Source organism: Physeter macrocephalus, chromosome 13 (assembly GCF_002837175.3).
Source record: "Physeter macrocephalus isolate SW-GA chromosome 13, ASM283717v5, whole genome shotgun sequence".
NCBI lineage: Eukaryota > Metazoa > Chordata > Mammalia > Artiodactyla > Physeteridae > Physeter > Physeter macrocephalus.
The window spans coordinates 51,862,112-51,886,520 of NC_041226.1; the positions used below are offsets into that span (position 1 = coordinate 51,862,112).

Genomic DNA, 24,409 nt, shown 5'->3' on the forward strand with positions numbered 1-24,409 from the left:
TTAAGGCCAACTTTCGAGCCAAGGATGAAAAAAATCAAAAAATCAGAAAAGCAGTACACCAACACTCTCCAAACTTTCTTTATCACACATCTATTTGTAAAAAGTATATAGACAGATATATCTCTCCCCACTCTACTATTATAAAACATATAAAAGGAATAGAGAAAAGAACGAAATCAATAAATTTAAATAGAAGTTCTGTTATTTTCTTTCCCAAAGAATCATCTTGTATACACCCCTTTGGAGAACATTACTCTGAACTATTAAGGAGAAAAACAAAAAATATATTAAATGATTTGATATAAAGAGCTAGTTTTATACACTGATTTTTAAGAAATTCAACTGTTTAAAATGCTAAGGTTTTTTTAAATAAAAATTTACCTGTTCTATTTATTAGCAGTGTCATAAGGAATACATTTGATGGAAATGAAAAAGAAAAAAATCATATATTTCTGTTTAAATTATAAAAAGAGCTGTGGGTTCCTATCATATTTAGTGATATAGCAAACTTTTGAACACTCTAAGTATTCTACTGCATCTGTCAAAGAGGCTCAGTGAATTCTCTCAGACACTAAGATTTAACTTCAACTAGAACACTACAGCACCACAAGTCTAAAAATCCACCTTATTTTAACACAGCAGTATCACATGCCAAGAAAGAAAAGATTCCAACTTAGACAACACAGAATTACAAAATGCCAACATGAAAAAAATACATTATACATATTTCTGAAATGAATAGTAACACTGAATTCTTAAATTTTAGTTTGGAATTCATTCCAAACAGTAGTGTGAATAAGAAAGGGAAAAAAAAACGTAACCGCTCTCGTTCCCTACCTCTGTGTAAGGAATTCAGCAGGCCTGGTTTTAATTTACTACTTCCTGCTTGTGATGGACCATAGTAAGTCGTAAGGTCCTTAGCCTTGCCAAACTCCCTCTTTATTACACAGAAGCTCTCAGAATTCAAGCACTTAAAGTTATTTAGTTGTGGTTTACCTCAGAACTGAGAAGCCTTAATTAAAGAAAGCCCTGTAATGAGGACAGAGTATACCTAGAAAGCTTTTTAAAACCGCCTTTTACTTACGTCAACAGGGACCAGAAGACTCTTCCCAAGATGCTGATTAAAAGAGAGGCACCAGGCTTCAGTGTAACCATTCATGTTAGGAACATACTTCTTTATCGTCTCATCATTCAGCCTCAGCCACACACCATCATCATTGTGGATCTACGGAATATACGCAACAGAAACAAGCCACGCCCTCCTGTAACTCCTATGAGGGTAGCAAGGTCTGAAAGGCTACAAAGCAGGCAAATAATGCTGGACATGGAGATTAAGCATCTAGTTTTTGCAGAAGGTAAGAATGAGAGAACCTTTAAGGAAAAAACCAGCAAGGAATGCCAAGCAACATGATAATTCACATCGTGAAACTGTAAAAAACAATGTCACTTAGGAGTAAAAGCACACACAAAAAAAATCACACTTTAAGATAAATATTTCAAACATAAAATCAGATGTTTCCCAAAAGAACTTAAGACTTCCTTCCCCTCAATTCAGATTTTCATAATTGGAAGTTACTTGACTGCATTATTAGAAAAATGTACTGTCCAAAGTTAAGGCAATATAATAAACACATTCAAAAACAAATCACATTTTAAAAATTCAAGAAAAACTGTACTCATTTTCATTGAATCCTTGTACAGGTTCTGACTACCATGTTAACTGAATTCCTTTTATGCTAAGAATATAATTTTAGTTATTTTATTGATAAAGAAAAATGAATGCAATGTTTGAAACTCAATGAACAGAATTTTGAAATTCTGTGAAATGATTTCCCAAACACTACCCAAACTGCTTAAAACACATTCTAACAAACAATTCAGTAAACTTACATTGTGCAAACAATGCAAAAACTTTCTGTCCAAAATTTATTACCAAGTGTTTCCTTACAAATTACCTCATCAATGAAAGTGATGGTTCCATTGACCTTCACTATGCCTATCTGCTCACTCTGAAGAGAAGGGTGGCTACGGATACGGAGCCCTGCACTGTCCTTGGCCACAAATCTTCGAACCTGAGAAAGGCAAAGACAGACAGGTGAGACAGGGGAAATCATGGAACAGAGACCTTATAAGTAAGTGGTAAGAGAGAAAATTAAACAGATTTGAAAGTATAATTCTGAGAAAGTTTCCAAAATTATTTGTAGCTGGTTTCCCTGTGCAAATAACAGTGGTTAATTTATAAAAACATTTATAAAAACAACATTAAAAAAAATGTTGTTTTTTAAAATGTATATTATTGAAAAAAATAGAAAATTATTAATATACGTTTATAATTTCTTTTCTAAACTTTGAAGACATGATAAAAAGGAGAAAAGAGCCATTTTTTTCCTTTCAGGAAGGTATATAAATTCTATTATCCATGTTTCATTTTTAATAAGTAGTTTACTAAAATTCCTATAGTGCTTACTCTTTATATGTTAGGAAATGAATTTTTTCTTTTAACAGCACAGGATACGTTAACCTTGTCAACTTTATACACTTAATTTCGGTAGACGTTTTGTGAATTGTAAACTTTCTTTCTTTTTCTTCTTTTTTAAAGGGTAGCTTTTGTTTATTCATTTGGCTGCACCAAGTCTTAGTTGTGGCACGCGGGATCTTTTGTTGCGGCATGCGGGATCTTTAGTTGCGGCATGCAGGATCTAGTTCCCTGACCAGGGATCGAAACTGGGCTTTCGTTGCGGCATGCGGGATCTTTAGTTGCGGCATGCAGGATCTAGTTCCCTGACCAGGGATCGAAACTGGGCCCCCTGCATTGGCAGTGCGGAGTCTTAACCACTGGATCACCAGGGAAATCCCAATTGTAAACTTTCAATAACAGAAAGTACACAAGGCCTATAAATTACTATAGCATTACACAAAGAAACCAAAAAGTACAGGTTCTACAATTGAGAAATGATTAGAATTACCATGAACTATTCTTCAAGTTCATTTGGGAATACTTAGAATTCGAATACTGAAATAAAGTATGAGGTGTTTGATGGCTACCTTGAAGCATCAATGAAGAAAATTAATAAATCTCAGACCAATTCATGTTCTGATTTCATTCTACCCTAACCTTATTTGGTTGAGGCTCAGTCTTTGGTTTGACCAGCTGAGTTCCTGGCGGTATCATCCCTTTTGGTGGGTCTTTTACTTTTACTTCTAGGCCAGCATCTGTAAGAAAAGGAAGGGAACTGTAACGTTTGAGAACACAAGGGAGGGAGGACCCTTAAACCTAACTTAATATACATTCACAGGTTATTTTAAACAATTAAAACAAATATCTGAATTCTGTCCTTTTAAGGTGATTAATATTTAATAGCTAAGAGAGAAATATCTGAAAAATGACCTTAAGATTCCAAAGGGGTGTCTCAGGGGTTCAAGGAAAAGAGGAGGGGCTATAGAATATGTAAAATAATACTGCAAAATTCAAAATAATCAAAAAGACACCCTTGTGTGATCAAATGTTATCTCATAACAACCAATCAGAACACTACTCATCATCTATACCAATCATCTCATGAGTAACAGGCAGCACAGCATGGTGTTTAAGAGCTGGGCTTCTCATGTTAGACTTGGCTGTGCCCACATCGGCCACCAACTGTTTGACTCTCTGTGCCTCATTTTTTTAATCTATAAAATAGGGATGAGAATAGCACCTATCTCACTGAGATGCTGTGAGAATGAAATGATTTTTAAAATATATATAAAATATGTAAGGTGTGTATAAAAATTTTTAGATATATACTAAATGCTATTATCATCCTCCTTATTCTAAAGAATTATTATCTGTCCTTGACTGCAGTCAAGCAAGTCCTAGTCTACTAACAGTTTGGTCACCTTTGGGGAAAGCTAAGTTAAGAAGGTGGGGAAGAAAATGAATGATTCTAAGTAACTATGAATCTTTTTCTTCAGTGTCTTTCCAGAAAACAAATATAAGTGGATTTTTCTTATCTACTTTGTATCAGTTTCCTTTACCCGCTATTAGCCAAAAAGAAACCATTCTTGACCATCTCCACTTTTGAACTGCTGTAACGTGTGCCCCTTGCACGTCACCACTTATATTCTACTTCATGTGATTTTGTTTGGCTGTTGTTGTAAGTTGTAAGTTGTCAACACTTGCCAGGAACTGTCTTACCTCTAGAACAATGTTTTGCCCAGAACCAGCGAAAGTGTGCTGACCTAAAGGCTTTAAAGATATGCTGAAATAAAAGAGTGTAGCAAAGGCTGCCACTAAAGGTCTCTAGGATGGTATAGATGAATCTAACATATCTGATCCTATAGTTACATTAATGTATATTCTATACATGTGGTTACAACAATGTAAAGTACTTCTTTATCTTCACTGTAAAAACAAACTACTTAAAGTTTCCCAAAGGGTATTTTGGTGGAATGTTAATCAGTATTACTTTTATCTCTAACCTGTCTCCTCTTCCCTACATGTAAGGTTCTCAAGATAATGATTAAACAAATTTAGAGAGGATTGTTAATTTCAAGATTTCTTAGAATCTCAAATATGATAATATGAATTGTATTAATGTCTAAGATGAGACTACAATCTATTGGGCTTTCTAAATCTGCCTGATCATAGGAACCCTTTTGCTTGAGAAGCATTAGGAAAAACAGTGTTATAAGGAATTCATATTGATAAACACTTATTAGAGCTTTGTTGTCCTACTGTTGTCCTATTATACGGATAGTTTAAAAATAAAGAAAATCCGGAGCCTGTGCTCCGCAACGGGAGAGGCCACAACAGAGTGAGGCCCGCATACCACAAAAAAAATAAAAAATAAAAAATAAAGAAAAGAGAAAGATTAATGCCCAAAGGAAAAGCAATATATTTTTCAAAGTTAGTGGTAGGTAAAAAAATTCATCCTCTTGGCAAGTATTTATTGAGCAGCCATCATGCACCAGGCACTGAGCCAGACTGGAAGATCCAAAGATGAAAGAAGTGTCTGCTCACAGCCAGGAAGGGAAGACAGACATACCACGGGATAGGGAGATGAGGCATGCACATGGTTATAGCACAGCATGGAGGAGATCGAACCTGACCAGCCACATCAGGGAATGCAGGGAAGGAATCATGAGGGCTACAATGACCCATAAATTATTACAACATTTTAAGACCTTAACAATGCACGAATTAAGTACTCATTATAACGGAGGATATGAAGCCCCCTAAAAGTTATGAAATCTGTCCATGTCTGTGATACATGTTAAAGGGCAAACTAGAACAGAAAGAGGATTTTGATTCTAGTTCTTTGCACTAAGTAACTCACAACTTAAAAAAAATATATACCTATTTCAATGCCATCGATTGTAACATGAATGGTGTAGAGTCCAATAGCCCCCGGAGTCCAATTTGCACAGTAAGTGCCATCGTTATTGACACGAATCAGCATATTCTCACTGGGTCTGAAAGGAAATAAGATGGGTACTGCAACATTTACTTTTGGTTAAACAGCTGACATCATCATTAACATGTATCAGCAAACATAACATTTCTGATTGTATTATCACAATGAATAGCAATCCTACTGTCATAGCATGTTTTCCTACTCTCCATGATTGAATTTACTTTTTCCTCCTCACCTCAAACCTCTAGCACCACTCTTCCTCACTTTCAGCTGATCATGACCTCATCACTTTCTTCAGTGAAAAACAGAAGCGATCAGATACAACCTCAAAGTTGCAATCAGATTAAACCTATTTTCCTCTACCTCCTGTTACAATGGAAAGAGTGTCCTGGGTCTTGTCCAAAGCCAGCCATTCCATTTGTGCTGTGAATCTCATCCCGTCAGCACTTCTGTGATGCAATTATCTTGCTCTCATTCATCGTCAATTTCTCCCACTTTTACCAGATCATTTCTATTTCTATTTCCTTCCTATACAAACAAACTCAGAATCTTCCATCTTAAACACCTCCCCTTGATATTACAGCCTTCCCTAATACGGTCTCATATCTTTTTTCCCATTTACAGCAAAACTTATCTAAAGAATTACCTACACTTACTCTCCATTTCCTCATTTCCAATTCTCTTCCAAAGCTTATTATCCTCACTAGGCTTTTGCTCCCAACACTTCACTGCAATTGATCATGTCACAGTCACCAATGACCACCACATCGCCAAATCCAATCATTGCTTCTTCATCCTCAGCAATCTCTCAGTAGCATTTGATAACAACTGACAACTCCTCCTTTCTTGAAAAACCTTCTTTGCTTCTGCAACATTTTTCTGGTTTTTCTTGTACCTCACTGACCATTCTTTCTCAGTGTTTTGTTGGCTCTCCCTTTTCTGAGCACACTTTAACTTATGGAATGCCCCAGGATTTGGGTCTAGATCTTCTTTTTTCTTTCAGTGTCATCTCTCTAGTTGACCAGTCATCCATTCCTCAGTTTTAAATACCATACGTATAAAGATGACTCAAACATTTACTTCTCCCCTGAATTTCGAACTGGTATTTCCCGCTGCCCTGGAAATATCCCCACTTGCATAACTAAGAGGCATCTTGGCATCTCAATTTTAATATACCCAAAGAAGAATTATTATTTCCTCCTCACCCCAGCACCCAGCAAAACAAAAAACTCTTGCTCATTTCTCAGACTTTTTGATCCTCATAAAAATCATGATACCGGGGGTCAGTAACATTTTCTGTAATGGTATTTTAGTGTATTGTGCCAAGCCATCTTTGTCACAATTTTTTAACTCTGTCACTGTAGTGTAAAAACAGCCACAGATGATACATAAGCTCATGAGCCAGACTGTGTTCTAATACAACTTTACAAAAACATGCCTGGTTGGGTCTGCCGGCCAAATCTTGGCAAACCCCTCTTCTGCTGGATAATCTATCCTGCTGCTGAAGCTGAAGAAGCTTACATTCACCCTTGGATCTTCTCTTTCCTTCACCTCCCATTTCATTGTAGCAGCAGGCTGTTGGCTTCACCTTCTGAGTATATCCCAAATCCATCCACCCCCTCTTCATTTCCACCACTAAGGCCCTTCCACCGCTAGTCCAAGCCACCTTAGAGTCTCTAACTCATCTCTCTATTCCCACTCTTGCTCCCCTGAAATTCATTCTCCAGAGAGCAGCCACAATGATCTTTTTAAAACTATAAATCAGATTATATCACTCTCCTGCTAAAAGCCCTCCAAATAAATTTCTTACAAGAAAACTCAAACTTAACACAGCCTACCAGTCCCTATGTAATATGGCCATCACCTGGTTCTCTGATCTCATCTTCCACCATTTTCTTTCCTGCTCACTATTCTCCAGCCCCGCTTTCTGTTCCTCAAAGACATCAAGCTCCATCTACCCCAGATTTTCTCTTCCTAGATTGAACTTCCCCAAATCTTTACACAACCGATTACCATCTAGCTCTCCACTCAAATAACGCCTCTTCAAACAGCCCTCCCTTGTCATCCAATACTTTGGTGACCTATCCCATCCTCATCACTCTCTATCAAATACCCTTATTTATTATCACTATGTAGTTTACTTATTTATAGTTTGTTTCTCCACATGAATATATCTGTCATGAGAACCAGCACCTTCTCTATCTTGTTCATAGAAATATCCCAGTGCCTTCCACAGAGTAGATGCCTAATAGTATTTGCTGAATTAATAAATGCATTCACTTTGACAAGAGACTTTTAAAATTAAGTTTAAAATGCCCAATGCATAGAAAAACCTATTTACTGGCAAATGGCCAATGAGTTCTTATTTAACATGCTATAAACCTACAGAGTCCATATTTAGTTTACAAAAATCATATGCTTCCACTGAATGGACACTTTGTAACTAAAACTAAGCCAGAGACAAAATGCTACTTCCCCATTCCTAGACAAAGATACATTCTCAAAACTTCACTATTTTGACAGAACACTTTCTAGATTGTGCATTAAAACTCTACTTTGCATACGTAACAGAGTAAAGTCATAGTAACCTGTTAATTTCTAATAAGTCATTGATATATGATAAATACAAGTACTTATGCTGCTTCAGATTCACTTCAGAGCTTTTTCTAAATTCTATGGAGGTGGTCTGTCTAAAGTACAATCCATCTAATAAGTTTTTCCAAGCAACTGTTTTAAAAAGTACTTCTCCTAACAAGCAAATAAAATAGTAAGCCAAAAACTCTGTTTCAGAAAATCTGCTTCAATCTGGAGTTAGAAGAATTACCCAGGGGCTTAAAAATAAAAGGCTTCATAACTGAAAATACAAATACAACATACACTGAAATCGCTCTGCCACTCATTAGGTGAAGGAGAGAGGGAAACAAAAAGAGAAAAAACAAACTAACCAATGCTTTACAAGCCAATTTATATACTTTTAGATACTAGTTATTTCTTTATTACCTTAGTATTATGTAACATATTGGCAGTACTACAGTTCACTATAAATACATTCTACCTGTGAATCTACACATTATAAAACCTGTTGTAAATCTCTACCAGGGGCTATAGGGATATATGTAAACATAGAGCTGATTCACTTTGTTACAGAGCAGAAATTAACACAACATTGTAAAGCAATTATACTCCAATAAGGATGTTAAAAAAAAAATCTCCACCAGGAATTTTAAAATCCTGTATTTATTTATAGAAAATAAAGTTGGAACGCAGGGTGATCTTAGTTATAAGCAGTTGGCAACACATGTTTTGGCTACGCTTTGAGAAAATGATCCTCACCTCTTAGGAGTCGGTGATGCAAAACGCAGTTCTTCAAATGAGTAATTTTCATAAACCTTTAAGAAAGAGATGAGCAAGAATCACAAAATCATTAGAAACATTCTTAACTAACGCACTGATAGAACATTCAATAAATGGTGCTGAGACAACCGGTTATCCATACAGGAGAAAAAGAAAAAACTCAATTACCTACATCACACCATTTACAAAAATAAATTCCAGGTGTGTTACAGACCTAGATGTAACAAATAAAACATCAACAAATTCAGAAGAAGAAAAAGATAATATGTTTTAAGCACATTAAAATTTTAAATTTCTCCAAAACAATGACACTATAAAGAAACGGCAAAGTTAAGCCTTCACCTGGGAGAAGGGGATTCGTAATTCATTTAATCTAAATGGGATATGAATCCATAATATATTCAGAACAAATCAATACAAAAGACAGAAACAACACAAAAGAAAAGTGAGTAAAGGCAAGTCACTGAAGAGGGAAATCTGAAAGGCCAATAAACATTTGAAAAGTTATTCAACTAGACTGCTGATCAAGAAAATGCAAATTAAAACAACAAGATGATCCTATCACAGTCATCAAGTTGTGCTGGTAAGAACCAAATGCTGGTGAGAACATGAAGTACCTAGCATTTTGATACATTGCTCATGGGCATATAAATTTTGGCAATATTTAATATAGCTGAAGACAGGTATGTCCTACTATCCAGCAGTTCCACTTCTAGATATATATCTTAGAAAAACTCTCGCTCATGTGCAAAAGGGGACATACACGAGGATGTTTATTTCAATACAATTTACAGTAGTGAAAAAAACTAGAAACAACCTAAATGCCCATCAGTAGGGGAATGAACAAATTATGGAACAGTAATACACTGGAATACTTCAAAGTAGATAAATGGAATGCATTACAGCTACATGACTAAACCTTAAAAACAATGTTGGACAAACACTGGCAAAGTGATAGATGCATATGATACCATTTTTATAAACTTCTGAAAAATACACAAAATTCTAAATACTATATTCCTTATAGATTAATTTGTACTCGGTAAAATACAAAAAATGTATCTGGGGAAGAAGAACCATTAATTACCTTCAGGACAGTGGTTACCTTTAGGGAAGGGATGGGAATGGGTCCAGGGAGAAGGGTTTACAGAGGGTTGCAATTGTACTGTTAACAAACTGTTTCTTAACAGAAATAACAAAAAGATCTGAGAAAGTTTGGTGAAATGTAAAGATAAAAATGGGTTGTAGGTACATGAAACTTGTCACATTATTTCCAATACTTTTATATTCCTGCAGCAATTCCAAATTAACCTTTCAAGGTTCAGGTAAAGTTCTCCAATTGCTCATTCATTTCTAACTACTACTATACTTACAGCAAAGAGAAGCACACCCACACCACTCACAAGCCCCCTTCCCTCGCCCCACCCTCGCTGTTTTCATGAAAGTGATTTAGAAATGACCTAGCTTCTGTCACCTACTAAAAAGTTACAAGTAAGGAAAATGCAATTTCAGGGTAAGTCTAACAAGATTACAACGGTGTTAATAGCAGGAAAACTCAAGTTTCCAGATTCACAGTACAATGGGTTTTCTACTCCAACAATTTCCCTCAAATACATATTATTCTATTTAATAATGAAAGAATAGATCATATCTCACTTTTACATCCTCCACCATATTTAGTTCACTACTGGGTAGCACACGGTATCTGTGAATGGTTGATATAAGAGAATCCTCTTTCCTGGAATGTGAATTAATATCTCAAAGAGACAGTTTGGGAATGGTATTCTGTAACTGCCTTAACCTGGGCCTCTCAGAACATTCCTGAAATACTGAATTCAGTTCTGGTAACTAGATTTTCAAAAGAAATTATACAAACCTAAGTATGTTCATAGGAAACTAAAAGAATAATTAGGGAGGTAAGGAGTCCAGAAACTAAATCTCTTAAAAAAAAGTTGAAATGAATGAGAATATTTAGCTTCAAATTCTTTACTCGTGGACAACTCATCCAAAACTCTAGCTTTTCAGTTCCTTTATTTCTTCAACCTCAATAATCTCAACTTCAACTTTGTTTCAGACACTCGTACCAAAAGTCACAGACCTGTGATGTTACTCAGAACTGTTCAATCTCTGATACCAAAATAAAATGGCCTGCTCCGTTCTCTGCCTCCATAACTCCTACTGTATCTATTCTTAGATTTCTAGTCCTTCTCACCTCCTTAAATTTCTCTCTCTGAATCTACTTTTATTTTCCCTTCCAAACCAGCTGGGTTCCGCTGTCTTTTCTTTAACCACCATATGCTCAACTTCCTTCTCAGTCACTGCTCTTTTGTTGAACTATCTGGCACAAGGACCATGCCGAATCAATCCAAATGATTATCTTATTCGTGTTCGTAAGACTCACACTGCACTGTTAATACAGGATCTTCAACTCAACTGATTCTCCAAGGATGTCTGATAAGTCTTTTCTGATCAGTTTCTCTTCGTTCTCTACAATAACTATGTCATTTTTTCCCTCTGGTTCAAAATCTTGACCCTAAGATTCATCACTCCCATCTCCAATCTAAAACATATAATTGCTATCATAAATAATTCTTCGCTGCACAACCTACAAATTTATTAGCAATCGTATTAATTCTTTTATTTTCCCTCTCCTGGTACAGTGAAAGAGGCAATACTCTTCCAATTTACAGCCAATCCCTCCACCTGAGCTACAGATGCTATTTTTATCTCTTGGAGTATCTTCATTGTTCCCTTCTTCTCAATCGTCTCCTCATCAGTATTAAAACATGTCTTTCTATATTCAGTCTCAGACTCTAAAGCCTTCACTCAATCCCATTTCCTCTGCTTCTTTTTATAACCAAACACCTTGAAAGACTTATCTACATTCATTTTGTCTTTAGCTATCTTCACTTCCTCTTCATCTACAAATTAATCAACTGACTATGCCTCTAAAGCTGCTCCTGCCAAGATCACTGATCACTGCTAGATCCTTTTCAAGACTTCACTCTGCAGCATAACATTGTTAACTCGTCTTAAACAGTTTCTGTGACTTTCAGAACATGGCATAAGGTAGCTGGGGGAAGTAGTAAAATCAAATCTGGAATCAGACTCTCTGTCATTGCGTGCCCTTGGGCAAGTTATTCAACCTCTCTGTGCTTCAGTTTCCACATGTGTAACATGGGAATAAGAAACAGTCATTTATAGGGTTGTTATGAGGATGAAATGAGTTGCCATATGCAACATGGGGGGAAAAGTGGCAAAGGTAAGAGCTGGTGTCCTACTTTGTACTAGCCCTTTGGCTAGTATTCTCGCCAATGTTGTTGTTTCCATTTTCATTTCTTTTTTTTTTAATTTATCTATCTTGTAAATCAATATTTCTCAAAGTATAGCTTTTGAACCTGAATCATTCTGCATATTTGTTTTATACGTGAATTTTGGAACCTCTTTTCAGACCTACTGAATCTAAATCTTTGGATGGTAGGAAAATCTCCATTTTAAATAAGTGCTCCACGGGGTTTCCCTGGCGGCGCAGTGGTTAAGAATCTGCCTGCCAATGCCGGGGACGTGGATTCGAGCCCTGGTGTGGGAAGACCTCACATGCCATGTAGCAACTAAGACCATGCACCACAACTACTGAGCCTGTGCTCTAGAGCCCACGAGTCACAACTACTGAGCCCGCGTGCCACATCTACTGAAGCCCGCGTGCCTAGAGCCCGTGCTCCGCAACAAGAGAAGCCACCACAATGAGAAGCCCACGCACCGTAAAGAAGAGTAGCCCCGGCTCGCTGCAACTAGAGAAAGCCTGCGTGCAGCAATGAAGACCCAATGCAGCCAAAAATAAGTAAATAAATTTATTTTTTAAAGAAAAATAAATAAATAAATAAGAGCTCCAGATGATTCTGATGTGGACAAATGTTTGAGAATCACCGATATTGATGTTCCTCAGGACCCGGTCCTTGAACTTCCCTCTCCTCTCACCATGTTAGATAGAGATCATCTGTTTCCATAATTTCATGAGTAATACAAGTACTGATGATTCTCCAATTCTTTTCTTGAGGTAAGACTGTGATCACTTCAGGTTTGTAGTTCCAACTTCTTTTTATATATCTTCACATGGATATTTCAGAGACATCTAAAACTCATCACATCCAAAGCTGAATCTGTTATCCAACATTATCAATCTCACTACTCAAGCTCAAAATGTGAACTCCATTTTTTATTTCCTACCTTTCTCTTTACCCCATATCCATTAGCCACTAAGTCTTAATCTATCCTAAATATCTCTTGAATCTACCCTAATTGACAACTCACTAGTCCAAGGGATCAGTATATCTCACCAGATTAAGTCGTCTCCTAAAGAGACTTAAACCAAACCATGTCTCTTGATTATCCTCCCAACTACATTCTCCATATTCCACCATGATCTTTATAAAACACAAATCTAATCATGCCATTCCTCCAACTGAAAGCCTTCAATGGCTCACCACTGCTCTCTGAAAATAGCAAAATTCCTAACTTCTATTTCAAATAACAACCATCTTGATAATTTAGACTAACATTGCCTCTAAGGATAACTAAAAAAGCTGGACAAAACATTTTTTTTTTAAAATCTGTCTAAAGGCACCAAAGAGCTAAAACGCCTAAAGAAGTAAGAAACCCAAAGAGATGAGCCTGGCATTTGGAAGAACCCAAAGTTAAAGGGGGCCTAGGTAAACTCTGAATCCCTGAAGGGCTATGTCCTAGGAGTACTGGTAAATTGAAAATAGACAAGTACGTTTGCAGGAAATGAAATCCAGTTTCCAAACATCTCAATCTCTGATTGAATTAACTTGATCTACAACTGGAAACCTCTCTAGACTTCTGCCAAAAACGAATGAAAATCCTCTTTGTAGGAAAATAACATTATCCTTAAAAAAACATCGCAAGTTTGACATCTATCAACAACTCTCTAGATCTGTGATTTGTACCTGAGTTTGAATCACTGAAATGTCTGTTAAATGAATGAACGGTGAAAAAATAAAATTTTTCTGATAAGTAAAATAAATTACCTTCATCATTGTGATGGCAATATATCGAGCCTCCTTCACTATCATTGGTTCATATGAAACATCCAGCTTTGGTGATGCCAGCCCACCAAAAGTCATGTCAGTATTAGAAGGTACAGTTGTTACTGCAGGACTGCCAGGAATCCTTTGAGGTTTCTTTACTTGCTCTTGTTGTAAAGATGTTTTTTTCTGAGAAACAGGAACGGCTTTCACTTCCACCTAACCATAATATTATAAAAACCAAATGCTATTATTATATAACTGTCCGTAACACATCAAAAGAAGCAATTTACACAGTTATAAACTCACAATTCTACACATTTTATGTTACCACTTGTTCCTCTTGGGCATTCCTTTCAAAGATTATTTAACATTGCCAGAATGATCAAGATGGTTCCACCTCGGGCTTCCCTGGTGGCGCAGTGGTTGCGCGTCCGCCTGCCGATGCAGGGGAACCGGGTTCGCGCCCCGCTCTGGGAGGATCCCATGTGCCGCGGAGCGGCTGGGCCCGTGAGCCATGGCCGCTGAGCCTGCGCGTCCGAAAAAAAAAAAAAAGATGGTTCCACCTCAATAGGGATCCTGAACACAGTGTAAAAGAGAGGCCTCGTTTTTGGGAATAAATAATCATAACTATCAAAACACAAAATAAAAACAAAGGCCGCCATTAATAAAGTCCAGGAAAGGATAGTCAAACGAATCTACATTCTTGCAGGGACTAACATTAAATTATTTTATCCGGTAATTCAGGTATAAATACTTGCCAGCAATCTTCACACATATTAAAGCACTGATCTCAATTTTAGCTATACTGTTTTTAGCTATACAGTTTTGCAGAAGAAAAAGTACTCCATTGACAGGTATCTTAGAAATTAACAGCTAATAAAACGAATCTTACACCTAAAACTTAAAGATGTTTATTTACTCTGCAAAAAGAGTACTATTAGATAGTTCTGTCACCAACACGAACTATTAGAGCTAAGCAACCTATCGATAATCAAACTTTCCAACTCAGCTTCTTCAACAATAATACGGGGATATCTTTTATCTATACTTTACTGTAGAGATGCAAAGAACAGACTTCCTAAGGCATTTTAAAACACTGAAAGTATAAATTGTCTCATAAACAATACTCAGAAATACTTTCCAGGAATTATAACAAAACATTTTATTGTTATTTATTTGTTTATGCATTGGCAAAAAACACTCAATCCCTAGGCAACCACAAAGTTACAAACAATTTAAATACCACTTTAGCTCTTTATCATTCTGAGGGTCACCCAAAATTTCTTCTGTTCTTTTCAGACACTACTTTTGTGGTTGGCAAGAACAGGTAATTCAACATCAAGCTCTTCACAGAAATAGGAAGGATTGCATAAAAGAAAGTGACAATATTACTTAAGTAATTGAGAGACACCTCAGAAATGTGGCATGTCTTTAACGTGTATTATTCTTATTAATGCCATTCTAGGGAGTCAGTAGTTTGAGACTCTCAGTGTCTATATATAAAGTTAAGTGTAGCTAGCAAATACATTCCATTAAATAACCACAATTTTCAGTTGGGGTTATGAGAAATCAGTATTTGGAATGATATAATGCTCTGAAAATATTTAAAACCCAACTTACATTTAAAACACAGAAGTTTAAAGATACATGGTAAAATTCTTCAGCTCATTACATTGCCACCATTAAAAGCTTTAAACTTAAATGTAATAAAAAGGAAAAAAAAGCAAATGCTTCCAAATTCTAAGACGTTTGATTTTAAATTATAGCCACTATTTTTATACGTACTATTTTGATTTAATCTTTCTTTAAACAACTGTATTTACCCTAAGTAAATTAACAGTAGAAGTACATCTCCCTATGTACTACGAACATTGAAGTAAATCACTGAATAATTTCATACTCTAGGAGTACTGAGATATAAAATGATAACCATTCTGCTTTCTTTCATAAACTGTGCTTCTTTGTAAAATTTGTTATTCTTTTATTTCCTACACAACTTTCTCTTTTCATTAAATAAGATTTCCTTGGAATAATCATTTTATAAGTTAAAAAAACAATAACACTTGCTGCTTTAAAAAGGATTTTGGATCTCTCTGAAATATTATCTGCAAACCAACTTCTTTGTTCCAAATAATTGGTTATTACTACATAAGGATACTTCAATAGTTTTTGAGAAGTCTAAAATGCTCCTAAAACTTCATGTGCTATCAGGCTGAAAACAGAACACATTGAACTGATTTTGTTTTCAGCTAATATGATAATGTGATATAATAAATTAAACATCAAGAGGTATGCAAATCACTTTTCCTAAGTAGTATTTACTGGAGTTTCCTAGATACGGTTTCTAAATTAGACATAAATCTGATATGAACTTGAGCATACTGAGTAAGAGATTTAGGGCTTCTCACCCTCAAGAAGCAAAATATGTAGGAAAAAAAAAGAGGAAGTAAAGAAAGAGAGACAGATCATGTGGCTAAAAAAAGAACCCAAAGAGGAGAACAAAAGATAAAGCATGAAGTCTGACTCTGAAATGTAAGATGTAGACAACCCAGGCACCAGAATGGAGTAAGAAACAACAAAGCAAGGTGGAAACACAGGAAAATACAGCTGAAGATACACTATAGGCATAACAGTATGAACATTAAGAAGAAATGAAATGTTATGCCGACCTGGAAAATGGTTAACTACAACGTAGTCACATGAATAAGGAACTTACTGTGGGCTCAAAGACTGGATTTAACAACTCACTACATACACTTAAGTGAGAAATTCATCAGTGAATACACAAACCCCTCAATATATTAATGTATATTGTATTGTGATCAAAACTCTGTCCTTGAGTGGAGTGATTTTTTTGTATCACTTTCAGAATTACTTTCTTCTCTGTTCAATTTTTTTCTTATAATCTGTGATGCTTTTTGCATTCTAAAGAGTAATTCTTAGCGGGCCTGAAATCGCTTTGATGGGGTGTGATCTTCCTTTAAAAAGTAAAATATAAGGGAAAATATAAGAGTACAGCATACTGTATGAATGTGTATTATGTATATTGTACGTAACTAAGAGTACATACTCTTCCACCCTATATATGTACGTTTGGGTCATAATGCAAATCACGGCCAAAACTTTGAAAGCCACTGGTAAAGAGCCTGATTTTTGTTTAGTATCAGGGTCAAATACTTTTCCATACAGTTTTACTTACTGGTCTTAAGACATGTGAACTATATGTCTCTTGTCTTTTTTTACTATGCATTACAATATGCTCTAAAATGTCATTATTAATTCATGTTTCAGGGAAAAGGTATCCAAAGAACTATATCCTTCAATATAGCACATGACTAGCTCCAATCCTCATTCTTTTACAATCCAAATTTATGTATTTCTAATTTATTTAATAAGTATCAATATTATATTTTAAAGCTTGTTTCAACAGTACCAAACGCAAAGTGTATTTGAGTCTTTTAAAAGATAGGTACAGGGCTTCCCTGGTGGAGCAGTGGTTGAGAATCTGCCTGCCGATGCAGGGGACACGGGTTCGTGCCCCGGGTCGGGAAGATCCCACATGCCGCGGAGCGGCTGGGCCCGTGAGCCATGGCCACTGAGCCTGTGCGTCCGGAGCCTGTGCTCCGCAACGCGAGAGGCCACAACAGTGAGAGGCCCGCGTACCACAAAAAAAAAGAAAAAAAAAGATAGGTACAAAATTTTAAAATGTATTCTTTCATTGATTTATTCAGTCACTTATGTATGAATGGCCTTCCCTCTGTGTGCTTAGCACTCTTTGTACGGACACTTTCCTATCCTTCCTTGGAATCACCACAGCACCTAGCAAAATGTAAAAAAACAAACTAAAAAATAGATACCTTGGAAAGTTGAGTACTGATTAATATAAACAAGCCATTTAAACAATTTTTTGGCTTCCTTCATTACGTATATCTAAAGAGCGTACTGCATATGGACTCTAAGCACTTGCCATTTCTAAAATTTTATTAGTTACAACAGTCAGTACATAGTTGTCTACTAATACAATCCCAATATAATTACCTTCATATTGGGAACGTGTACCACATCCCCATACTGGTCTTTTGTTTGAACAGTGATGGTGGTAGGCCAACCACAACGAATATCATCCTTATTCAGAATCAAAGATGTTTTCTGAGGATCAGCATAGGAATCTGGCTGAAGCCACCTAGCAGTAATGAAAAAAACAAGTAAACAAAAAACCAAACATTCATCAACATCTTCAATGATTAACATGAAACTAAGCCAAATGAATAAAACTTATATCAAACAAAATGCTAAAATGGTATCTTCATTTCTGATTCAGTGATAATGACCACAAGTGTATCCCTTGGAAATAGTTAATGACAAATTCATTAAAAAATATGCTGAAGCATATAAGATTTCTGATGATTACAAATAAAATAGAAATAATTTTAAAATCAGGAAATTTGCAATTTTAACTATAGCTGATTTAAAATAAGCAAGAAAATGAATTTAGGTTGCATATACTTTGAAGTCCCAAATACACTCTTTAAGGGAGGCCTGCTGAATTTCCCAACCTGAAAGCCTGGAAAAGAGCAGGGTGTCTGTCAAAGCAGGGACCGAAGTGACATTCTGCTTGCTGGAGAGCAAGCAGGTTAAAGATACGTTGTCTATCGTCTCTTTTTTTTTTTTTAACATCTTTATTGGAGTATAATTGCTTTACTATAGTCTGTTAGTTTCTGCTGTATAACAAAGTGAATCAGCTATATGTATACATATATCCGCATATGCCCTCGCTCTTGCGTCTCCCTCCCACCCTCCCTATCCCACCCCTCTAGGTGGTCACAAAGCACCGAGCTGATCTCCCTGTGCTATGTGGCTGCTTCCCTTTACACAATTTCTTAACTATCTTCCCTCACTACCTTCCCTTCCATGTAAATCTGGCCTATTTTCTATACTTTGTGATATCCATGCCTGAATTCATGATCAGCATATCAATGATCTACATTCAAGTTGTCCTGTGAGATGAGTAATGAGTAATTCTGCCATGCATTACATAAAAAGTCCATAAAGATAGCACAGAGGCTGACTTAAAAGATTTTCTATTCTTCTCCAATCACCATTTTGGTTTTTAAAAACTAAAGAGTAATCTCTGTAGTTTTAAAATTAAAGCCTGAAAGAAGTCAGATTTCTATATTTACTAGTAAAATCACAAGTCAGCATATTTGTTCTTTCCATCTTCACAAAAAAGCAGATAGCAACAAAATAAATGAGAACTCCACAACCTCAAATGATTTAATTTAAATTCTAAATTTATATTTGTATTAATTGTAGATTTGGAAAAAACCTCATATTAAAATAAATATAGTGATAAACTTAGGAGTTTAGTACAGATATTAAATACTACCATCGAGTACACAGACTTCTCAATTTTACCAGGCGTTCTACATATTTTTAACCACTATTATATATTTTTAAAATACTTTGACATATTAACTACCATTTTATACTTTGGCAAGTCCAAAACACATAAACTAGATTATCTTAGGCAGCACTGTAACATCTTAACAACTCCCTTCTCATTTCTCTTCAGAAATGAAGACTGAGGCAAGCCCTGAAAGGAAGTCATTGTAGTACTTAATATACATTACCTCGCAAGCCTTCCACCACTTGATCCTGGGACACAAGCAATAAAATCATCCAGAAAGGACTGTTCATTGCTTTGGATTTGAAGTGGTAAGTTTCCTTCTAGTGCCTCCAATATAGTTGGTGAATGAGAAAGCGCTAAACCCTTTCCAAGAATACCAGAATGGGTTTTGCACACCTGTTGGGTAAAAGAGAACATTTGTATATTTTATTTTTTTAATTTATTTTTTATATATATTCTTATATAACAGACTTTATTTTTCGAATTTTATTTTATTTTTTATACAGCAGGTTCTTACTAGTTATCTATTTTATACATGTTAGTGTATATACGTCAATCCCAATCTCCCAATTCATCCCACCACCACCTACCCACAACCCCGCTTTCCCCGCTTGGTGTCCATACGTTTGTTCTGTGTCTCTAATTCTGCCTTGCAGTCTGGTTCACCTGTACCGTTTTTCTAGATTCCACATATATGTATTAATACACGATATTTTTTCTCTTTCTGACTTACTTCACTCTGTATGACAGTCTCTAGGTCCATCCACGTCTCTACAAATGATCCAACTTCGTTCCTTTTTATGGTTAATACTCCACTGTATATAAGTACCACATTTTCTTTATCCATTCATCTGTCGATGGGCATTTAGGTTGCTTCCATGACCTGGCTATTGTAAACAGCGCTGCAATGAACATTGGGGTGCATGTGTCTTTTTGAATTATGGTTTTCTCTGCTTATATGCCAGTAGTGGGATTGCTGGGTCATATGGTACTTCTATTTTTAGTTTTTTAAGGAACCTCCATACTGTTCTCCATAGTAGCTGTATCAATTTACATTCCCACCAACAGTGCAAGAGAGTTCCCTTTTCTCCACACCCGAGAGCATTTGCTGTTTGTAAATTGTCTGATGATGCCCACTCTAACCGGTGTGAGGTGATACCTCACTGTAGTTTTGATTTGCATTTCTCTAATAATTAGTGATGTTGAGCAGCTTTTCATGTGCCTCCTGGCCATCTGTATGCCTCCTTTGGAGAAATGTCTATTTAGGTCTTCTGCCCGTTTTAGGATTGGGTTTTTTTTTTTTTTTTTTAAATATTGAGCTGCATGAGCTGTTTATATATTTTGGAGATTTTTTTTTTTTTTTTGCGGTAGGCAGGCATCTCACTGTTGTGGCCTCTCCTGTTGCGGAGCACAGGAACCGGACGCGCAGGCCCAGCGGCCATGGCCCGCGGGCCCAGCCGCACCGCGGCCTGTGGGATCTTCCTAGACCGGGGCACGAACCCGTGTCCCCTGCATCGGCAGGCGGACTCGCAACCACTGCGCCACCAGGGAAGCCCCAGAACCCCACTTTTACAGGTTCTATTTCATTAGGTCTGGGGTGAGACTTGAGAATCTGATTTCTAATACTCTTCAGGTGACTCTGATGGTCAGTGAGGCTGGGGTACTACTGGATGAACCAAAGACCCTTCCAGTTCTGTCAGATTTTGCCTCTCTGACATCAACATGGACCCTCTCTGCATGGACCCTCTTTGGGAACTGCCTTCACAGACACTGGCCAGCTGTGCAAGAGCTTTTAAGTTTCATTAGGTCCCATTTGTTTATTTTTGTTTTTATTTCCATTACTCTAGGAGGTGGGTCTAAAGAGATCTTGCTGTGATTTATGGAAAAGGGTGTTCTTCCTATGGTCTTATATTTAATTCTTTAATCCATCTTTAGTTTATTTTTGTGTATGGTGTTAGGGAGTGTTCTAATTTCATTCTTTTACATGTAGCTATCCAGTTTTCCCAGCACCACTTATTGAAGAGACTGTCTTTTCTCCATTGTATATCCTTGCCTTCGTTGTCATAGATTAGTTGGCCATAGGTGCACGGGTTTATCTCTGGGCTTTCTATCCTGCTCCATTGATCTAGATTTCTGTTTTTTGTGCCAGTACCATACTCTCCTGATTACTGCAGCTTTGTAGTATAGTCTGAAGTCAGGGAGTCTGATTCCTCCAGCTCAGTTTTTTTCCCTCAAGATTGCTTTGGCTATTCAGGGTATTTTGTGTCTCCATACAAATTTGAAGATTTTTTTGGTTCTAGTTCTGTAAAAAATGCCATTGGTAATTTGATATGGATTGCACTGAATCTGTAGATTGCTTTGGGTAGTACAGTCATTTTCACAATGTTGATTCTTCCAATCCAAGAACATGGTATATCTCTCCATCTGTTTGTGTCACCTTTGATTTCTTTCATCAGTATCTTGTAGTTTTCTGAGTACAGGTCTTTCACTTCCTTAGGTATGTTTATTCCTAGGTATTTAATTCTTTTTATTGCAATGGTGAATGGGATTGTTTCCTTAATTTCCCTTTCTGATCTTTTGTTCTTAGTGTATAGGAATGCAAGAGATTTCTGTGCATTAATTTTGTATCCTGCTACTTTACCAAATTCATTGATTAGCTCTAGTAGTTTTCTGGTGGCATCTTTAGGATTCTCTATGTACAGTATCATGTCATCTGCAAACAGTGACAGTTTTACTTCTTTTTTTCCAGTTTTTATTCCTTTTATTTATTTTTCTTCTCTGATTGCCATGGCTAGGACTTCCAAAACTATGTTGAATAATAGTGGCGACAGTGGACATCCTTGTCTTGTTCCTAATCTTAGAGGAAATGCTTTCAGTTTTTCACCATTGAGAATGATGGTTGCTGTGGGTTTGTCGTATATGGCCTTTATTATGTTGACGTAGGTTCCCTCTATGCCCACTTTCTGGAGAGTTTTCACCAAAAATGGTGTTGAATTTTGTCAAAAGATTTTTCTGCATCTACTGAGATGATTATATGGTTTTTTTTTTTTTTTGTGGTATGCGGGCCTCCCTCTGTTGTGGCCTCTCCCGTTGCGGAGCACAGGCTCCGGACGCGCAGGCTCAGCGGCCACGGCTCACGGGCCCAGCCGCTCCGCGGCATGTGGGATCCTCCCAGACTGGGGCGCGAACCCGGTTCCCCTGCATCGGCAGGCGGACGCGCAACCACTGCGCCACCAGGGAAGCCCGATTATATGGTTTTTATCCTTCAATTTGTGACTATGGTGTAACACATTGATTGATTTGAGTATATTGAAGAATCCTTGCATCACTGGGATAAATCCCACTTGATCATGGTGTATGATCCTTTTAATGTGTTGTTGGATTCTATCTGCTAGTAGTTTGTTGAGGTTTTTTGCATCTGTATTCATCAGTGATACTTGTCTGTAATTTTCTTTTTTTGAAGTATCTTTGTCTGGTTTTGCTATCAGGGTGATGGTAGAATGAGTTTGGGAGTACTCCTTCCTCTGCAATTTTTTGGAAGACTTTGAGAAGAATGGCTGTTAGCTCTTCTCTAAATGTTTGATGGAATTCACCTGTGGAGCCACCTGGTGCTGGACTCTGGTTGGTAGTAAGATTTTTAATCCCAGTTTCAATTTCATTACTTGTGATTGGTCTGTTCATATTTTCTATTTCTTCCTGGTTCATTCTTGGAAGTTTATACTTTTCTAAGAAATTAATTGTCCATTTCTTCCAGGTTGTCCATTTTATTGGCATAGAGTTGCCTGTAGTAGTCTCTTATGATGCTTTGTATTTCTGTGGTGTCCGTTGTGACTTCTCCTTTTTCACTTCTAATTTTATTGATTTGAGTCCTCTCCCTCTTTTTCTTGATGAGTCTGGCTAAAGGTTTATCAATTTTGTTTACCTCCTCAAAGAACAAGCTTTTAGTTTTATTGATCTTTGCTATTGTTTTCTTTGTTTCTATTTCATTTATTTCTGCTCTGATCTTTTTGATTTCTTTCCTTGTACTAACTTTGGGTTTTGTTTGCTCTTCTTTCTCTAGTTCCTTTAGGTATAAGGTTAGGTTATTTATTTGAGATTTTTCTTGTTTCTTGAGTTTTCCCTTTAACTGATTTCTAATCTCATAGTGTTGTGGTCGGAAAAGATGGTTGATAGGATTTCAATTTTCTTAAATTTACCAAGGCTTGATTTGTGACCTAAGATGTGATCTGTCCTGGAGAATGTTCTGTGTGCCCTTGAGAAGAAAGTGTAATCTGCTGTTTTTGGATGGAATTTCCTGTAAATATCAATTAAATCTATCTGGTTTATTGGGTCATTTAAAGATTGAGTTTTATTAATTTTCTGTCTGGATGATCTGTCCGTTGGTGTAAATGTGCTGTTAGAGTCCCCACTATTACTGTGTTACTGTCAATTTCCTCTTTTACAGCTGTTAGCATTTGCCTTATGTACTGAGGTGCTCCTATGTTGGGTGCATACGTATTTATAATTGTTATATCTTCTTCTTGGATTGATCCCTTGATCATTATGTAGTGTCCTTCCTTGTCTCTTGTAACATTCTTGATTTTCAAGTCTATTTTATCTGATATGAGTATTGCTCCTCCAGCTTTCTTTTGATTTCCATTTGCATGGAATATCTTTTTCCATCCCCTCACCTTCAGTCTGTATGTGTCCCTAGGTCTGAGGAGGGTCTCTTGTAGACAGCATATACATGGGTCTTGTTTTTGTATCCATTCAGCGAGCCTGTGTCTTTTGTTTAGAGCATTTAATCCACTCACATTTAAGGTAATTCTTGATATGTATGTTCCTATGACCATTTTCTTAATTGTTTTGGGTTTGTTTTTGTAGGTCTTTTTCTTGTCTTGTGTTTCCCACTTAGAGAAGTTCCTTTAGCATTTGTTGTAGAGCTGGTTTGGTGGTGCTGAATTCTCTTAGCTTTTGCTCGTCTGTAAAGCTTTTGATTTCTCCAGCGAATCTGAATGAGATCCTTGCTGGACAGAGTAATCTTGGTTGTGGGTTCTTCCCTTTCATCACTTTAAATATATTGTGTCACTCCCTTCTGTCTTGTAGAGTTTCTGCTGAGAAATCAGCTGTTAACCTTATGGGTTAACCTTATGGGAGTTCCCTTGTATGTTATTTGTTGATTTTCCCTTGTTGCTTTTAATAATTTTTCTTTGTCTTTAATATTT

At 36.6% G+C, this 24,409-nt stretch overlaps 1 protein-coding gene across 5 annotated transcripts in view; it reads right to left on the reverse strand.

Moving 5' to 3' along the window:
- Positions 1 to 24,409, reverse strand: part of MYCBP2 (MYC binding protein 2) — a 276,794-nt gene that overhangs the window by 82,790 nt on the left and 169,595 nt on the right. For all 5 annotated transcript variants that reach the window (XM_024123253.3, XM_024123254.3, XM_024123252.3 and 2 more), the window contains exons 45-52: positions 19,429 to 19,601; positions 17,837 to 17,981; positions 13,799 to 14,014; positions 8,730 to 8,785; positions 5,339 to 5,454; positions 3,116 to 3,213; positions 1,956 to 2,072; positions 1,085 to 1,225 (exon numbers count right to left, since the gene is read on the reverse strand). In XM_024123253.3, the coding sequence (XP_023979021.1) occupies positions 1,085 to 1,225; positions 1,956 to 2,072; positions 3,116 to 3,213; positions 5,339 to 5,454; positions 8,730 to 8,785; positions 13,799 to 14,014; positions 17,837 to 17,981; positions 19,429 to 19,601 (1,062 nt within the window). The remainder of the gene's footprint in view (positions 1 to 1,084; positions 1,226 to 1,955; positions 2,073 to 3,115; positions 3,214 to 5,338; positions 5,455 to 8,729; positions 8,786 to 13,798; positions 14,015 to 17,836; positions 17,982 to 19,428; positions 19,602 to 24,409) is intronic.